Here is a 19,049-nt window from a genome sequence, read left to right on the forward strand (position 1 = left end):
TTTTATTAGTTGGCGTTTCGTTCATATGTCCAGTTTTATTAGTTGGCGTTTCGTCCATATGTCCAGTTTTATTAGTTGGCGTTTCGTTCATATGTCCAGTTTTATTAGTTGGCGTTTCGTTCATATGTCCAGTTGTAGTGATTAAAATTTATGTATGAAAAAACCACTTCACACGGGCATTCAATTCAGAAACAACAATTCTGCTGACAAGCATGCTATCCACTACAGCACATCTTTTTTGCAATGGTATGGAATAATGACGCTTATAGCCTGGTTCCCATATACTCCGCAAAGAGCTAGTGACAGCACCGCAGGCTATCAGAGGTAAAATACGCAAGAGTTTAGCAACGGTGGCAACGCAAGAGTTTAGCGCTGTTCAGATTTCTCGAAGGGCTGCAGGAAAAACCTTCCCGAAATGCAGTGTACAAGTGAAGGTCAGCACTATCGAAGCGGCATAGCAAGCGAAAATTTTTATATGGTTATTAGCAATGCAGTTTTATGTGAACAGAAGCGGCCTCGCGTCGCAAGCGTTTTACTGCAATACTCAATATCACTGCGTTTCCATGACGCGCATAATTCGCAAATTTGAGCCAATCCGCAAGTTATCCGCGTCATGGAAACGGCATAAATCCGCAAGCTAAGTGAGTTTTGCGATATGCAAAACTTTATCGAGTCTATCGTGCTTGCGAATCATGGAAATGGCACTTGCGATTAATGCGCATTAGAATATCGATGGCTATTACATTAAAAACATTTTCACGCTTCAATCGTTTTTATTTCGATTTCAGCGGTCTCAATGCGCCAACATTCCGAACGATTGCTGCTAAGCTTAGCGTGACAAGACTGCATAGCTATTTATAGAGTCATGAATTAAGCTAATACTTGACCTATGAGGTCAAGTGCTGGCGTTAAATCTGCATCGGCAGGTGTTCATTGGAACGCTCGATTGCAAAGTAACTCAACTTGCGAATCATTCAAATTATGTGAATCATGCGAATTATCTGAGTCATGGAAACATAGTGTATGGGAACCAGGCTAGTCTATCAGGCTATCTAAGCACACTAATAATCTAGCGGGGCTTGAAGATCGTATAAGTACGACTATAAGTACAATTATTCCAAGCTGGTTTAGTGGTAGTGCTCTTGGGTTCACATCTGTGTGTCCGTCGAATGTAAAGGTTTGATTCCTGTATGGTGAGATCTTTTTTCTTAATGCCCACACGGAAGGACAGACAGACGGAAGGACAGACACAGCTCTTATTGTAGTAAAAATTTAGAGTAGCTTAAATTACTCAAATTCATACAATTCATTTATTCAGATCCATAAACTCATCCAAGTTCATAAGTTCCTAAAAACTTCTTTATTGCCCGTGCAGTGTCAGACATTCAGCTCATATATCTATACGGATGAAATAAGGATGAAATTATTTGCGGAGTTAAATTTCACGAGAACTGTCTGTTCATGCATATTCGCGGACTAAACTGTTCGTGGATGAACACATTCGCGAATAAATTAATCCGTCAAAGCAGCTAGCAATAGAGTAAAACCTTCACGTGCGTATACTACGTGTTTGGGTTTTTATTTAGCTAGGAAATTTATGTCGATCATGCTAAGCTATAAATCTTTGACTGAATCCAGAGGTTTTCATGAATATTCATCGATTTGGAGGCTTTTGGTGAACCAACAACTTGTGGTAAGTTATGATTTTTTTCAACGTAAAGAACTCCAGGAGAGATTTTTGCAATGATGACGCCGTGCCAATTTCCGAATAACTTGTGACAACCTTGAATAACTTTGTAAAGAAATGTGATGCATTGACAATGGGCTTAACTCAAAGCCCCAGCAATGATTTTAAAAGAGTTTGGAGCTCAGCTATGTCTACTAACTCTGCCTAGCAGTTGGTTTTTAATTTGAGGTAATAGTTATTCTCCCTAGTGTTAAAAAGTAAAACAAATTATTCGCGGATTTTAATAATTCGCGGAATTGACAGTACGCGAATTATTAAATCCATCGAATTATTTCATCCTGTAGAGTATATAAATCTAAGTGTTGGTTTGTTGGCCTGTCTTACGTTCATTTTTAGCAATAAAATACTTTAGGCACAAAAAAATTGTTTTGCACTGGAATTGAACTTAGTAACAACGATTTTGCAGATAAGAGCTAACCACTACGCCACAGGCCCACTTTGCCATACTATGGAATAATTGTGGACATACTTATTACACTTGTAAATGTTAAATAGCGCACGAGACTGCCAGTATACTAGAAAAAAATACGCGTCCAGTCTTTCCCAAAAATTTTAAACATGTATATATAGCATAAGCTTAAACGTATATATAGCACACTCAAAAATAAACAACCACCTTCATTTAAAAGTTAGAATGGTAAATGTCATATATGTTGATTAAAAGTAAATTTTCTACGCAAAACCTTTTTCGTTACAAGCTCAATGCTAGGCATTCGGCTAGTGTTATCTAAACCTTTTCATATATACATATGACAGCTTTTTTTATTTACTATTTGATTTGGTCAACCTTCTGTGCGCTTAAAGGTATTGTTTTTGTAAAAAAAAATCTGACTTATATGGAGAACCTACATGTATAATGTAACTGTGAAAATAAAAGTATAAGAAGCATATAAATAAAAAGCTCTTTTTAAGAAAACACTAGCGTAATGCCTGGGGTTGCACGAGTATTAAAATCTGCTTATAAACAGTGACAGGTAATGTAGTTACCTGCTACTTGCCATTAGTCTGGCACAATGCCATTGGCTACTTTGAGTAAGCTAGTTAATAAACTTATTAGTAAACTTACTAATAAGAGCCGTGAGGGCAAACTGTAATGACTTGCGTAACGTAACGCTGCATGGTATGTATATTTTCACCCACATATTGACATATATTGCATAATAAATCCATCAACCTCACATAGCTGAATTAGTAAGATACTTGCCTGGTGAAAGGAAGGTTCTGAGATTCAATGCAGCATGAAACAGATATTTCATCCCTAAATTTTAATAGCTTTAGCTAGACAAACCAAAGCACACACCCACACAAACCTTGAGACATATATATATATATATATATATATATATATATATATATATATATATATATATATATATATATATATATATATAGAACATAAAAGATAAAACAAACATAGAGTGAAAATGAAACAAATACACTAACCCGAGTATACAATATTTTCCATGTTAACAAGCAACAGTCATTACAATGGTAAGATCTCAGTGCAAAACAAACAAATGCTATCACGAAGCGATCCAAAAGGTTAGCGCAGAACTGTATTTTTTGTAAAACACCCACAGAACAACTCGAGTCAGGTGGCACAACATAGTGACACTGAATGCAGGTTATTGTTAGCAGTTTGTAATAATAATATTTATCCAACCTGGTTTGCTAGCGGCTGCTACTAGTGGCAAGAAGCTTTTAGAAGTCCAGAAACCCATAGCTTCTGTCAATCCTTTAAATATTGGAATAACATTAGGGTTGGGTAATCCAAGTCCCAGGAAAATCGCGCCATACCCTTCATATTTGAGGCTCTGCACAGTAAGTTGGCCAACACCAAATGGCTTGTTACACACAACCTGTAAAGATCCATTTACTATATGAAACGGTGTTGACTTGCTTAGCAGATAATTTTCTTACTGCACTAGAATGAAACTGACTAGCTGTAAGAGTTGACACTGACAACCGGACAACAGTTGACACTGACAATGACTACCTGAGTTGTGCTGGGCGCAACGTCACGACAGGCTGCAAAATTTGTGCTCTCTCTCTTTGTTGCTATTTTATAACTTGAAATCATTCTGAACAGCAATGGGTTATAAGTAAAAAAAAGGAAAAAACCATCTTCTGACACTAATAAAGAAGGGCAGATAGACGAATTGGACAGTCAGATTTCTGAAGAAGAAACAAATAAAGTAATAAAATCCAATCAGCTGCCATACATCTTGTCCAGGATCAAATCTCTTTACAAGAAAATAGATCATACCGAAAGGACTAAAACTACCTACCTTGGTATGACATTCTGGGTAAGCCTGAAAACCCACAGATAGTAATAAATTGTACTGCTGCCGGTTATGAGGTTTTCAAATGTAGTTTCGTGATTCGCCTATCATCAACCAATAAAGTGGAATCGATCAAGGAGAATATAGACCATTCTGGTCTAGGAGTGCACTGGAGTGTTTCAGTCTTGTATACTGTTAGTTTTTACAACACTACGAATAGAATACTTGTGAACAAGCTTACAAATCTTGACATCTTTTTTTCAAACTACGAACAGATATTCACCACCTTCGCAGAAGATCAAGAGAAGGCTCTTAATGTGCAAAAAAAAACAAAGTGCATTGATGAGCTTTCAACACTGTCTTGATCTAATTCTTCATCATATATTCAATCAGTACCCTTGTGTCTGTCTACAATTAATCATGAAGCCTCAACAAGTGATTCACACACTACTTCCGAAAAGGCTACAGAAACATGTAAAAACTGCTCAAAATTGAGTACTACAGTAGAATTCTTAATCACCAGAGTTGCGGATTTGGAAATAAAAACTGACAAGTTACTATCAACATCTATTTCCACTGAAAATCTTAAGGATGAATTAATCAGGTATTCATCCTTAGGGTCATCAAATCAGTTTGATAACAAACTTTTAGCTATGCAAAAATCATTATCTGATGAGCTCAAGGAACAACAGAGTTCTTATGCTGAGACAACAAAACAAGATCCTCATGTCCAAAGTCAACCACCTATGAAACAGTAAACCAATGCTACAGTGTGTTCATACCCAGAAAGTAAATCATGCGACAAACAAAATATGCCTTCAACTTCAAATCTTACCTTAATGGATTTTGATCAGCGTATTCGAGCAACAGCTGTCAAGCAACCAGCTCAATCTGAACAACAGAAAACTGCTTTTGTTGGAAACAACAACATTGTGGTTTCAATTCGACCAAACCTTTTTCTCCATAATTCATTTAAACCAGACACGGTACGGAAAGCTATAAACAGTCAGTACGGGTCAACCATCATTGAAATCATTACTCGTTACAACTTCAAATCGAACAATCCTAGGATTATGGTTCAGTTTCGATCCCGGCACATCGCTAAAGGAGTTACAGATTGCTAGAAATCTGATCTGTTTGATGGATCATCCTGCATACTGTCTATTGATCCAGATTCTTTTGAAGAGAATGTAGTTATTGTTAAAGGTGTCCCACTCGATGCAGATGACAATAAAATAAATCAAGATATCAAAGATACTGACCCTGATGCTTCCATAGAATGATTGTTCAAAGATGGTAAAAGATTGAGGTCTTTGAAGATTAAGTTCTCCTCCTCCTTATTCTAACAAAATTCCATCTCACATGGAATAAGTATACCATCAACTCATTGTTTATGTCATGCTGAGCCTCTTAAATGATGGATCTCTCTAAAGGATTTTCCATTGCCCATTTAAATATAAGAGGTTTACCTTCCAAAATGGATGAAGTCAAGTATTTGATTTTTAAGTATAAATTTAAAGTTATTTGTTTTTCTGAGACATTTTTTGGAGCTAGACATGGTGATGATTACATTAAAAATCTTGGTTACAATATGATAAGAAATGATAGGAAGTATAACCAGGGTGGTGGCTTATTATGCTATATTCACCACTTCATTAATTTCAAGCGTTTGGAATTTGCTATTAACGAAATTGGTGCTGATAGTCTTTCCATAAAGTCATTCCAGTTATTTCGAGACCTTACATAGTGTCTTTTGTTTATAGACATCAAATTCAACAGTAGGTTGGATAACAAAATTTTCAGATTTCGTGAAAGAGTGTTACAGCAACACTGAAGAAATTTTGGTACTGGGTGATTTCAATATCAATTTGTTGAACACAAAAGAGAGTTCCAATTGGAAAAAGAAACTATGCAATCCGCTGTCTTTAAAACAGCCGATTGACGAACCCACAAGAGTAACTAAAAACTCATCGACAATAATTGATCATGTGTATACAAATTTTTCTCATCACACCAAGTTTTCTGGAGTACTTAAATTGTCTATGAGTGATCATAATTAGTATTTACAGTAAGAAAAATTGGTGTTGCACATAAATCATTTCCTTGGAAAATCACTTATAGAGATTACTCCAGATTCGTTCCTGGCAATATTTTAAATGAGTTTTCCTCCATCAGTTAGAATGATATTTTGATTAAAAAGAACACTAATGACATAATTAACCTATTTAGTCAAAAGTTTTCTTTCGCTGTCAATAAGTTAGCACCTCTTAAAACTGGAAGAGTCAAGTCAGAATCTTTACTTATCTGGCTTGACAAAGAGGTACAGCAAAATATGAAATTGAGAAATAAACCGAAAAACTGCGGAGATTGGACTGCTTACAAAAAGCAGCGCAATTTTGTCACCAATCTCATTAAAAGAAAAAAAACAAAATGTATCGACGAACTTGTTAAACAGTCAAAACTTGGTGATATGCTTAAGCTTTGGCAAGCTTTAAATGTGAAAGATAAGAAACCTCAAAGCTGTGACCCTTGTTTGTTAACTTCAGAACTTAGCTCTCATTTTGTATCTATTGCAAGTAAACTTTTAAGTTCAGTTTTACTGTCATCTAATCCTTATTTGTCTTGTCAAAACACTGAGCTAATGACCACTTTGAATGAGTTTCCAAAATTTACTCCTCATGATATTGTAAAATACATCAGTAACATACTTAATTCAAAAACATCAGGCTTAAACAATATGTCTGTAAAAATGATAAAAGCAACTCTTGCATTCGTTGTACCTATTGTCACTGATATGTTTAACAAAATATTGATTGTTGCCTGTTTTCCTTCAGCATGGAAGCATGCACGAGTTACTCCATCAATTTACATCAATCGAGTTACAGCCCATCAATTTTCCGCCCAGTTTCAGTACTCCCTATTTTATCTGGAGTTTTTGAAAAGCACTTAAATATCCACATCTACTCTCATTTGTTCAAAAATGATATTTTACATCCCTATCAGTGTGGTTTCAGAAAAGTCACTCATGCGCTGATGCTGTTCATAAACTAATCTCAGACTTTAGATCTAACAGCCAGAGGTGAAAAGATTTGCTTAATGTCTTTGGATTTCAGCAAAGCTTTTGACTGTGTCAATCACAAAATATTATATCATAAACTAGAACTTGCTGGTTTGAGAAGTAACTCATTGCAAATACTTCAATCCTATTTTCACAAAACGCATCAAAAGGTTACCATGAATGACAAGGAATCATTGACACAAGAACTAGATGTTGGTGTTCCACAGAGTTCTCTTATTGCTCCAGTATTATTTTTAATATATATAAATGATCTTCTTAATATCTTATTCCAAGAGGCTTTGCCTATGCCGATGATACAGTTTTTGTAAGTTATCAGAAATATGTGCAACTTCTTGAGGCGAACTGCAATCTCATCATACAAATTATCAGCAACTGGTGTAGTTCAAACCATATGACTGTCAATTTACAAAAATCACATTTTCTTCTTTATACTACTGATGAAAACCTTCGAAACAGTTTTACTCTTAAGTTTAACAGTCAATCTATCACTTGTAGACATGAGACACAGTTGTTAGAAAGTGTTTTGACAGATCGACTCTCTTGGAGTAATCATGTCCACACTATTTGTAGTGAGGTCACGAAGTCGTTGACTCTGCTCCAGTTTTGCAGGCCACACAAAATCTGCCATTGAATTTTATTATCAGTTTATATTTTGCCATATTATTTATGGTATTCATATTAGTTATAATCTAGCTCCAAGATATGTTACAAAAGATTATTTTTGTTGCAAAAAAAAGCATTTCGACTCATTGCAAATCTACATAATATTCCTGCGTATATTATTCCACCGAATGATCCTTCCAAATCTTTGCATCTTCTTACTCTGACTATGCTAAATGTTTATTTTACTTCAACACAAGGTTGCAAAATTTTTCATGGTTTGTGTCCTCGTTTTCCACATGAATGTTGCAGGTTCTCAACTCATTTTAACTTATGTGATAGGAACAAATTGCATACAATCACTAACAATTAGTTTGAAAATATCGTTGCCAGCTGCTTTAATAATCTTCCACCTAATATCCATTCTTTTAGCAGAGAAAGGCATTTTAAACACTATTTGTCAAACTATTTATTCAATTTTAATGGCTAACTGTTGCTTTTTTCATTTTTTGTTTGTTTTTGTTTTGTTATTGTTGTATTGCCTAATTTGAAATACATTTCTATTTTTGAAACGAAATTATTGCCAATGAAGTACTATAGCATATACTTCCTATAACATATACCTCCTATAACATATACATCCTACAACATAATATGTTATAGGAGGTATATTATACCTCCTATAACATATACCTCCTAAAACATATACCTCCTATAGCATATGCCTCCTATAGCTTATACCTCCTATAACATATACCTCCTATAACCTATACCTCTTATCACATATACCTCCTATAACCTATACCTCCTATACCATATACCTCCTATAACATATACCTCCTATAACATATACATCCTATAACATATACTTCCTATAAAATATACCTCCTATATCCTATGCCTCCAATAAATATACCTCCTATAACATATACCTCCTATAACATATACCTTCTATAACATATACCTTCTATAACATACACCTCCTATAACATATACCTCCTATAAAATTTACCTCCTATATCCTATGCCTCCTATAAATATACCTCCTATAACCTATACCTCCTATAACATATATCTTCTGAAACCTATACCTCCTATAACATATACCTTCTGTAACCTATACCCCCTATAACATAGACCTTCTGTAACCTATAGCTCCTATAACATATACATCCTATAATATATACATCCTATAACATATTCCTCCTATAACCTATACCTCCTATAATATATTGTAAAGGCCTGGCCCCGGTAGCTGAGCCAGCCTTACTATTCTAACAAGCCGGTGCAGCCTGAACTCTGGGCCTTCCCCTCGTCGGCCTGCCTGACACACCTAGTGGTCCGATCAGGCCACGACTGTTGCTCAATCTCAGGCTTACTTGGAACACTAACACAGCCTGCTCTCTGAGTCCCTATCTTGGCTAGTCTAGGTCCCAGGCTAGCTTACTGTAGGGCCTGATCTCTAATGCTATCGCATCTCTGATCAGGTCCAGTTGTAGCGTAGCCCAACCCCTAGCCTTCCTTAGGTATCTCTCAGGCAGTTCTTATTCGGAGCCAGATCAGTTCTGGTAGAATGGTCCTGTCTAAGCCACCCAGGCAGGCATAAACGTGATCAGTCCGTGTGAGTGAATTTAGTCTATTTATTATATATAATCATGAATACCTGTAACACAGCATCAAACAGCATCGAGCTCGCAATAATTATCCCAATGAGGTGGCTTGCGCCTCCTCCTTATATATGGGTCTTTCTCCGCCCACTTACATAATGATTACATAACACCTAATTGTGTTGCGGCAGGCCTGTGTGGCAGGCCTAGATACAAAGTGTTATATAATAGGATATAATAGAAAAGCACACATAGGGTTTTAATAAAGAACACTGATATCTAAGGATAAGAGCATAGCTAGTACATTTGTTCAGTCCTCCACACTCTCCCCCCCCAAATGTTCAACCCGGGGTTAATAATTGAGGAAGGTGGAGTCGAAGGAAACCTATTCGTATTGGCGGGCGCAGCTCCTTAGTCGTTGTACCTCCTGTTGACTTGCCCGGGCCAGCCGGCGGTATCGCTGGTATTCTCTTTCTTCTTGTTTGGGGCGGTGGAGGTAGCTCTCTCGTTTGTCCGTGTGGCGGGGCTTTGTACCTCTGCTGGCTGGAATGCGGGTTTTGGTGCCCGAGTCTGTCTTTATTCCCTCTTTGTCAGCGGCGCTAGCGTGTACCTCTAGTACTGGCTTCACTTCTTTGGTCTCCTCTGGATCTTTCTCTGGGGTCGACGCAAGTGGGGGGCTTACCTCTTGCCAGGCGCTCATCCGTCTGGCCTTTTTTTTAATTGTATATTCTTGGAGAAAGGATCTGCCCGGTCCCTTTTTGTCCTTCGTTGCCTGACAATTGTCTATCTTGATCGTCAGGTTAGGGAGGCCTGCCCTTTTGGTTAAAGCGATTTCCGGTTCATGGCTTTCCGCCCTCTCCGGCTGCGTAGGCTCCTTTCTCTTCTGGCCTACTTTCCGGTTCGCAACCCACCCCTTCCCATCATTGACAGGCAGACAGGTGCCAAAAGGGGGTGGTTCTCCCAACCGACATGCTGACAGAATTCCGGGAAAGACTCCTTGTCAACTTGATACACCACGCACGGGTGGTTCTCTGGGTTGTTCTCTTTTCGCTGATGTTTGTAAATAGTGAAGAAAGAAGAGGAACTCTTCTGGCATCGACACCAAAAACGCCAGTAATGTTGTCGAATGTGTCGCCGAACCACCCGGCTCTCCTTATTTTTGAAACTGCACAGGCGACATTCCCCCTTCTCTCGATCTTTGGCGGCCTCCATTTTTTGGTACGACGCGGGGGTATACCATATATCCCTTGCCGAGCTCTTCTGTTTGGCCGGACTTGGCTTATCCGTATCCCTATTACTTTTGTCTGTCCCGGTATTGGACGGAAGATCTCGACCGCGCCTAACCTCGGTCTTTAGTGGAGGCTAACCCGGAGGTAGTGCCACTCCACTCCCGACCCGAGAGCTCTGGCCTGTGGTCTCACGTGTACCTTTATTTAGGTCACACATACCCTTGGGCGCCCTGCTCTCTCGTTTTCCTTTAAGTGGTATTGTTTCTTCCAATTTTTCCGGGGTCAGGCTTCGTGATTGCCTCTTTTCGTTTGGTTCGGCCAATTTCTGTATAATCCGTACGTTAGTTGTACTGCCTTGGCTGGGTTGTGTCTCTTTGTACGCAATTGGTGCTATCTTCTTGTCCGTCCTCCTATTTTTAGGAGATAGGCCTGATCTGTGTCTTTGGCCTGGTCTCTTGTGCGTAGTTGGTATCTCTGTCTCTTCTAATATGTCGTCGAGTTCGGCCAACAATTGCTGTAATTCTTTGTCCTCGTGGTTTACACTTCTATTATCCATGTGGCTGAGATAATTGCGGACTGGCTGAAGCAGTTGCCTATCTCGGAGTAAGTTGTGAATGGACTGTCCAGGAGCAGCGCTAAATTTGAATGAGGGTAATGGCGGCCAGTTTCAGGTGGAATCTCGTCCTTGACCCCGGTCAGCTCTGTCACCGGTATTCCTCGGGCCAGATCGTGCCTGGCCGGAAAATCTCTTTACTTCCGAGATCTCCACGGCCTCCGTGATCTTCGCTCCTTCTTCCAGGACTTCTCGTTCTTCTTCTACCGCCCTTGCGGTTTGGTCTTTGGTGGTCAACGCCTTTTCTAATTCCACCATCGAGTACTTCAGAGTTTGGTATTGTATTTTTCCTTCCTCGTCGAGGCTAATGCTTCCTCGAGCAGTTTCTCTATCTCTCCCACCTAGGTTCTTAGCGCCTCATATCTCTCTCTGGCCGCTATGTCGCTCCTAGCCTCTTCAGAGAGCCGTGAATTGCCCAGGCCTCCACTCTCGGGATCAATCTGGTGGCATACTGCCTGCTCATACCGTACGGGCGGTCCTGTCATTCGTCGGGGTCTTCTGTTCCTCCATATTTCCACGGGCCTCTCTGTCCTGGATAACTCCGGCTCCACCTGAGTCTCTCCCCCCCGGCCGGAACCGGTCTAGAGTCAATGGAGGGTGCCGGATCCACCCGCTCGGGTCCTCTGAGGACCTGGGGTCCTGGTATCAACGTCCCCCCCATCTCTTCCCCTATCGAACCTAGCCTGATAGGCTTAACTTGGGCTATTGGATCGGACTCGGGTTCCGGGTCGTTCTGTTCTATTTCCGGGGGACCCGTTGGGTCAGGGGCGTCGTCGTGCTCTCCCCCAGTGTCTTGGTCCACCAGAAGAGGACCCTCTCCTTCCGTCAGGGCCTCCAGCACTCGTCTCTGGAACATCTCCCTATTAGTCGTGGTGGGGAGAAGGTCCATGTCTCCGTGCTGTAGGGGTGGTTGGGGAAGAGGTTCTCTTCTGCTGAACTCTAGGGTGGGCAGCAGCTTCACCAATTCCCTCTTCCTCCTTTTCCTATTCCCGGTAGCACCCCGCATGTTGGGTCGTCTAACAGGCTCCCTGGTGGCCGGAGCCCTACCATCCGCCTCTAGGCACGCAAAATACAGCTTCAGGAGTTCCTCGTTCTGCACGGACACCTGACCCTGCCTCTCCACTTGGTAGGTATTGTTGGCATAACATTTGGTGATTGTATACGGCCCTACATATTTGGGCTGCAGCTTGGGGTTCTCTCCCTTTCTTCGCCTCTTGTTCACCAGTAATACCAGGTCTCCTACCTCAAACAGTGGTGGCTCCTCGTCATCCTCAATCCTGAACTTCATTTGTCATTCACAAAGGATCTCGTACGTCTCTTCCAGTCGATTGGCCAATTCTAAGACGTAGGGCTGTATGGCCTGGCTGTCTGCGGCAGCTGGTTCTGAGAGCTGGTCAGGCAGTCGGAGTTCCCTACCCATCATCATAAAATTGGCGGTCTCTCCCGTGGCGGAATGGGGTGTGCCTGGGAAGGCCCTCATGATTTGGGGTAGTAACAGATCCCATTCGGTCGGCCCTCGGCGGAGAAGTAGGGCTCTCAAAGAGTCTCCTAGGCTTCTGTTGTTTCTCTCCACGATCCCATTCCCTTGGGGGTGGTACGGGGTGGTCCGCGTCTTGTTGGCGTTCCATAGTCCACACAACTCGTTCATGAGCTTGGACTCAAACTGGGCCTCTTGATCAGAATGCAACTCCTCGGGTAGGCCAAAATAGCAGAACACCCTTTCATCCAGGGTCATGGCTACCACCGGGGCAGTTGCATCCAGAATCGCTATGGCATCTTGCAATCTGGAAAAGTGATCACTAATTCCTAGGATCCACTTATTTCCCCGGTCAGTCTCTGGCATCAGTCCTACCAGGTCGACTGCCAACTTCTGCCAAGGTCGTCCGGCATATAACCGGTGCCTACTCTTTGCTGCGTGGTTTCCCCCGGCTTTTGCTACCTGACAAACCTCACAGGTTTTGACGAGGCGTCGCACGTCTGCGTTCAACCACGGCCAGTACCAGTTTAAGAGTATCCTTTTCGCCGTCTTGTGTACCCCTGCATGGGCCAATCTGTGCGTCTCCCAAATCACCTGGTTTCGGTCTGCCCGGGGGCATAGGGTACACCATCGAGAGTGGTCGTTCGCGGCCAGCCTGACTTTCAGGAACCTGTTAGTCGACAGCCTCATGGCTTCCCGTCTTGTGTGTAGAATCCGAAGCTCATTACTCCCCAGGGTTAACACTTCCTCCGGTAATTCCTGGTCGTTTTGTATGGCCCAGTACATTCTAGCCACAGTTTGGGTTCCTTCCACTTGGCTCTGCACCAACTGGCAAAAGTTTCGCTAGCCGGGTAGCTTGATGGCCGCCACCGTGTTGGATTCTCCCTTCAGCATGGCTTGTTTGCTCGGACCCCCATCTCTTTCCTCTATCCTTGTGCACTGCCGGCAGTCCTCTGGACAGGCTTGCCGGCTCAGTCCGTCGGCGGTTCCGTGTTTGATTCCCGGGCGGTGTTCCAATTGATATTTGAACTCCGACAGGATCTCCAGCCACTGAGCCACCTGAGCCGATGGTTCCCTTTTTTGGCACAGCCATTTCAGGGAGGCATGGTCCGTACGGAGCACGAAGTGCTGCCCATACAGGTAAGGCCGGTAGTGCTTCACGGCTTTTACCACCGCCAGGAGTTTCTTACGGGTCACGCAATAATTCTGTTCTGCTGGGCTGTGTTTTACTGTAGTAGGCTACTACCATCTCCCTACCATTCTGGTTCTGAGACGACACAGCTCCCATCCCCACATTGCTGGCGTCGGTGTTTAGAATTTACTTGTTCTTAGGATTGGAATATTCTAAGACGGGTGCCGTGATCAGGCTACGTCGAAGTGCCTCGAACGCTGCTTGCTCTACGTCGCCCCACTGCCATGTTTTCCCCTTTCCTGTCAAGACAGTGAGTGGCTTGGCGTTAGTGACGTAGTCCTTTAGATATTGCCGATAATATCCGGTGGTTCCCAAGAAGGCTTGTAGTTCCTTCACATTTCGTGGAACTCGCCATTCCGCCACTACCTTGACCTTATCCGGGTCCGTTGACACTCCTTCCGGGCTCACTACATAGCCGAGGTATCTCACCTTTTCCTGGAGGAGCTCGGACTTAGAGGGTTTTAGTTTCAGCCTGGCAGTTGCCAGTCTCTGGAAGACTTCCTCCAAGCGAGCCAGGTGAGTCTCGAAGTCGGGTACGATAACGATGATGTCATCCAGGTAGAGCAAGAGAGTTTTCCAGTGGAGTTCTTGCAGTACCGACTCCATCAATCTCTGAAAAGTGGCGGGGCCGACGTCAGTCCGAATGGCAGCACCCTCCACTTTCATAGTCCACTCCGCGTTGCGAAAGCAGATCTTTCCTAGGCCTCCTGGTTCAAAGGCACTTGCCAGTACCCACTGGTCAGGTCTAGCGTGCTAAAGAATCGACTTCCTGCCAGGGCATCCAAGCTCTCGTCGATTCTTGGGATCGGGTAGGCGTCCTGTTGTGTTATGGCATTCAGTTGCCTGTAGTCAATGCAGAACCTCCATCCGCCATCTTTTTTTCGTACCATGACCACCGGAGAGCTCCACTCCCCATTGGCAGGCTCGATCAGGCCCTTTTCTAACAATTCGGTCACCTGTCTGTCTGCCTCTGCCTCCTTGAGGGTCCCAACCTATGAAGAGATTGTCTAATGGGTCTCGCTCCTTCTATCAGTGGTATACTGTGTTTCACCAGATTAGTTCGCCCTACGTCACCATCATATTTACTGAATACGTTCTGGTATTTAGCCAGCAGGGTGGCTAGTTTCTGTCTCTCCTGGTCGTGTGAACAACCTCGGACAGCCTGATCGTATAGTTCGACCAGATGCTCAGGCACTACTCTTCCGGCGTGTACAGCCGCACACCCTACTCCGGCCGCCTCGGTGCCGAAGTTTTCCCGTTCCGACCAGAGCTCAGCCTGCACATCCCCTGCCCTGATGGCGGTGTACGAGCCTATCACGTGTCCGGCCGCCAACTCTATGGGGGGATTACCCGGGTTCAGGCATTGTACGGCCACATCACCCTGGTCTCCGGGTTGATTCAGGCTACGTGCCACGGGAAGGTGCGGGTCGGAGCCCTCTATTATACCTACGGGTACATAATTTTGGGCCGAGATTCTCCCCGCCACCCTTATCTCAAACAATGGTAGAATGGTGACCTTCTTCCAGGTATGTACTTTAGACACCATTAACCTGCCGTACTTGTTGGTGCAGGTGAGCTTTCTGTCTCCGATGGAGATGACTGGTTGGTCGAATTCCATGTTGCATCGGTGCGAGATCAGGAAGGGCATTCCCAGAATGGCATCCTCGCTTATCTGACTCACAATGAAATTCTCCTCAATCGGCACATCGCGGATTCTCCCGGTTAGTCGGATTAGCCTGTAGAACTGGAGCTTACTTCCGTCCGCCATAAGTCCATACCGGTCATTTTCCTCCAGTTGTGCTTTTACCCTCTCCGGCATCCTGTCAAATACTTTCTTAGACAACAGGTTCGTGTTACAGCCGGTGTCTATGAGAAAAAGCAGGTCTTGTCTCTCCATCTTCCCTGGCAGGAAGTAACTGGACTTATGGGGCTTTTCCAAGGCCCCAATCCTTGGTAGCTCCTCCATTCCGCAGACGTCGTTATACGCCTCTTCGGAATATCTTTTTCGTGGATGACCCCGAGGCCTGTCTGGTAGTGAACTCTCTTCAAGCTGGTCTGCCAGGCTTTCCTCGGGAGTAGCTGGCCTTGCGCTCTCCCCGTACCGGCCTGTCGGACCCAACACCGGACTCAGGCATTGGCCTGGGTCTCCACTTCGGAGGGGGCTGACATGGTTCGGCTCTCGTCCCTCCTCTAACACCAATCCCTGGGGTGGTAGGCTCAATCCAAGCCCTCCCCATTCTTGGATCTGCGACCCCTTGGTCTCTGGAAGTGCGCCACCATGGCTGGGCCCTCTTCCACTCCCGATCTGGAGGGTACGGATCTCTGGAGAAGCTCAGCTCCTGATGAGCTGGCTCTCGCTCCTGATCTACCCTGTCCAAATCTCTGGAAAGGACCAGCGCCGGATGGGCCTTCTTCCCCCGACCTAGATCGTTCTTGTTTCTGGAAATGTTCAACCGAGGCTAAATTCCCTCTCCTCCTCGATCTGCGCTTAGGTCTCCCGAGCGCTCCAGTCAGTGCTGGATCGGCTCCCTGTCCCGACCTTTGCGGCCCAGATATCTTGGAGTAGTTCATTCTGGTTGCACTCCCCTCTGGACTTCCGACATTTTCCGAAGTCTCTCTTAGTCTAGCCCACCTTTAGATTTGGTGGACATAATGCCTTTGGGCCTGTCGGGCCGCCTGTGGCGACTTCCGAGGATCCACCTCCTTATTTCCTTCGTCTCTGTCTAGACCTTCTAAGCTCTGGTACGGGTTATAGATGTAAACCATCCCCACCAGTTTTCGGGGTGGAGCCAGCCTCTGCCTTCCTTCGGCCTGTCTCCCTCAGTTTTTTACGGTTATGAATTCTTGGCGCCCTATTGCAGCCAGCAGGTCGCCCTACTGCTGCGGGCGGTAGGCGTTTCCCTGGTTCAGTTTCTGAGCAGCGCGGCTACTGGTCTGTGTCTTGGGGCAGTTCCTCCTCCAGTGACCTGCCTGATCACACCCCCAGCACTTCATCACTCCTTTCTCCCGTGTCACCTGCTGTGGAAAACCCCAAGGCTGGTCGATTTGTGTTTTCAGGTCAGCCATCTCTTTCTTTAGGTCTTCCATCGTTGTCAGGAGTGCCCCTAGTGGGTCAGGGGCAGTCTGGGCCACTACAGCTTGCTCTCCAAGTGCCTGCTCTTCTGCGGCCTGCTCGAACCCTTCCGGCTGAACTGCCCTTATTCCGGATCTCATCGGGTGGCTCTGCCGGGTGGTCATATCGGGCCGTATCTGCAAGTACTCATTTCCCGCTCTCACGGCGGTCTCCAGGTTGGGGGTGGGTACTGCTAAGAGGTGTCTTTGTAGGTATATTTTACCTAACGACCCACAGAAAGTGTCCACCACCATCTCCTCTTTCATGCGATCGGATAGCTCCTCGAACGCAATACTCGTGAGCCTTTCTATTTGAGTAGCATGCTCAAATAGCGTAGTGTGAGGTTCCTTCCTCAGGCCTTGTAGCTCAGATCTCGCTTCCTTGGGGGTCATGCCGAACCTTGCTCGGAGACTGTTAAACACCGCCTGCAGTGTCTGCCCATGTCCACATTCCTTGGCCTGCTCTCTCAGCCTTCCTCGAATGTGTAGTAGGGCAAATCTGGCTCCCCAGTCATTTGCGATAGCCACATCATTGAACTGCCTTATGAAGGCCTCCACATCACTGTTCCCATCGTATTCCGGAGCCTTGAATGTCTCTTGGGGTACTGGGGGTCCCTAATTTCTCTGCACCTCTTGGTTAACAATCATTCTCTCCAGCGCATTCTTCAGTCGCTGTAGACCATCTAGTCCTACCCCTTGGGGGGACTCCCGGTCGTTCCGCGCTGCGAGCGCGTCTGGCCATGATTGCGCCTTGTTAGTCTTCTTTGTGGGTTGGTTAGATTCCACTGCTGCCACCAGTGTAAAAGCCTGGCCCCGGTAGCTGAGCCAGCCTTACTATCCTAACAAGCCGGTGCAGCCTGAACTCTGGGCCTTCCCCTCGTCGGCCTGCCTGACACACCTAGTGGTCCGATCAGGCCGCGACTGTTGCCCAATCTCAGGCTCACTTGGAACACTAACACAGCCTGCTCTCTGAGTCCCTATCTTGGCTAGTCTAGGTCCCAGGCTAGCTTACTGTAGGGCCTGATCTTTAATGCTATCGCATCTCTGATCAGGTCCAGTTGTAGCGTAGCCCAACCCCTAGCCTTCCTTAGGTATCTCTCAGGCAGTTCTTATCCGGAGCCAGATCAGTTTTGGTAGAATGGTCCTGTCTAAGCCACCCAGGCAGGCATAAACGTGATCAGTCCGTGTGAGTGAATTTAGTCTATTTATTATATACAATCATGAATACATGTAACACAGCATCAAACAGCATCGAGCTCGCAATAATTATCTCAATGAGGTGGCTTGCGCCTCCTCCTTATATATGGGTCTTTCTCCGCCCACTTACATAATGATTACATAACACCTAATTGTGTTGCGGCAGGCCTGTGTGACAGGCCTAGATACGAAGTGTTATATAATAGGATATAATAGAAAAGCACACATAGGGTTTTAATAAAGAACACTGATATCTAAGGATAAGAGCATAGCTAGTACATTTGTCCAGTCCTCCACAATATACATCCTTAACATAAATTCCAGATAACGTAGAGAATTTGTGAAGTTTCTGTTTTGTACTAGGTAAATAATTCCATATAACGTAATGTCCAATCTTTGTTATTAGTTTCACTTTGCCGAATAGACTTTGCTGTTTAAAAAAATTAAGCGAATTGTTGTAAATGGACGTCGAAGATGTGTGTTCCCATCAACTTATTGTAAAATTACTGCAATCACAGTCTATAAAACCAGTGAAATTGATCAGAAAAAGGAGAAAAGTTGTCAATGCAAACTAATAATATTGCAGTTACGGTACAGCCAACAAATTAAAAATTTAGATCTAGTTTTTCCTTTTTGTATGGCCAAAAGGGTGAGTTTTAAAAGATCTTGGACTGAATTAGGCCATTTACATGTATTTTACTGTTCGTATAACATTAATGCTTTATAATGTAAACAGATTACTGGAATGGATTATTTCCGTTGCAGGAGCTACTGTACTTATGTGGCAGAACCTGCGTAATTCAACGTAAGAAGGGGTTGTAGTGGGCAGATCAGCAGTACCTATGTCAACAGATATAGCTTGCCATGGTTATAAACACACAGTCAAGCTTCAAATTATAGCTAATCATCATTGTA

General features: G+C 43.8%; 1 protein-coding gene across 2 annotated transcripts in view; it reads right to left on the reverse strand.

Annotated features, from left to right (window-relative positions):
* Positions 1-19,049, reverse strand: part of LOC137393041 (dihydropyrimidine dehydrogenase [NADP(+)]-like) — a 52,580-nt gene that overhangs the window by 18,317 nt on the left and 15,214 nt on the right. For both annotated transcript variants that reach the window (XM_068079428.1, XM_068079427.1), the window contains exon 9: positions 3,411-3,606. In XM_068079428.1, coding sequence (XP_067935529.1) covers positions 3,411-3,606 — 196 coding nt within the window. The remainder of the gene's footprint in view (positions 1-3,410; positions 3,607-19,049) is intronic.

Source organism: Watersipora subatra, chromosome 4 (genome assembly GCF_963576615.1).
Source record: "Watersipora subatra chromosome 4, tzWatSuba1.1, whole genome shotgun sequence".
NCBI lineage: Eukaryota > Metazoa > Bryozoa > Gymnolaemata > Cheilostomatida > Watersiporidae > Watersipora > Watersipora subatra.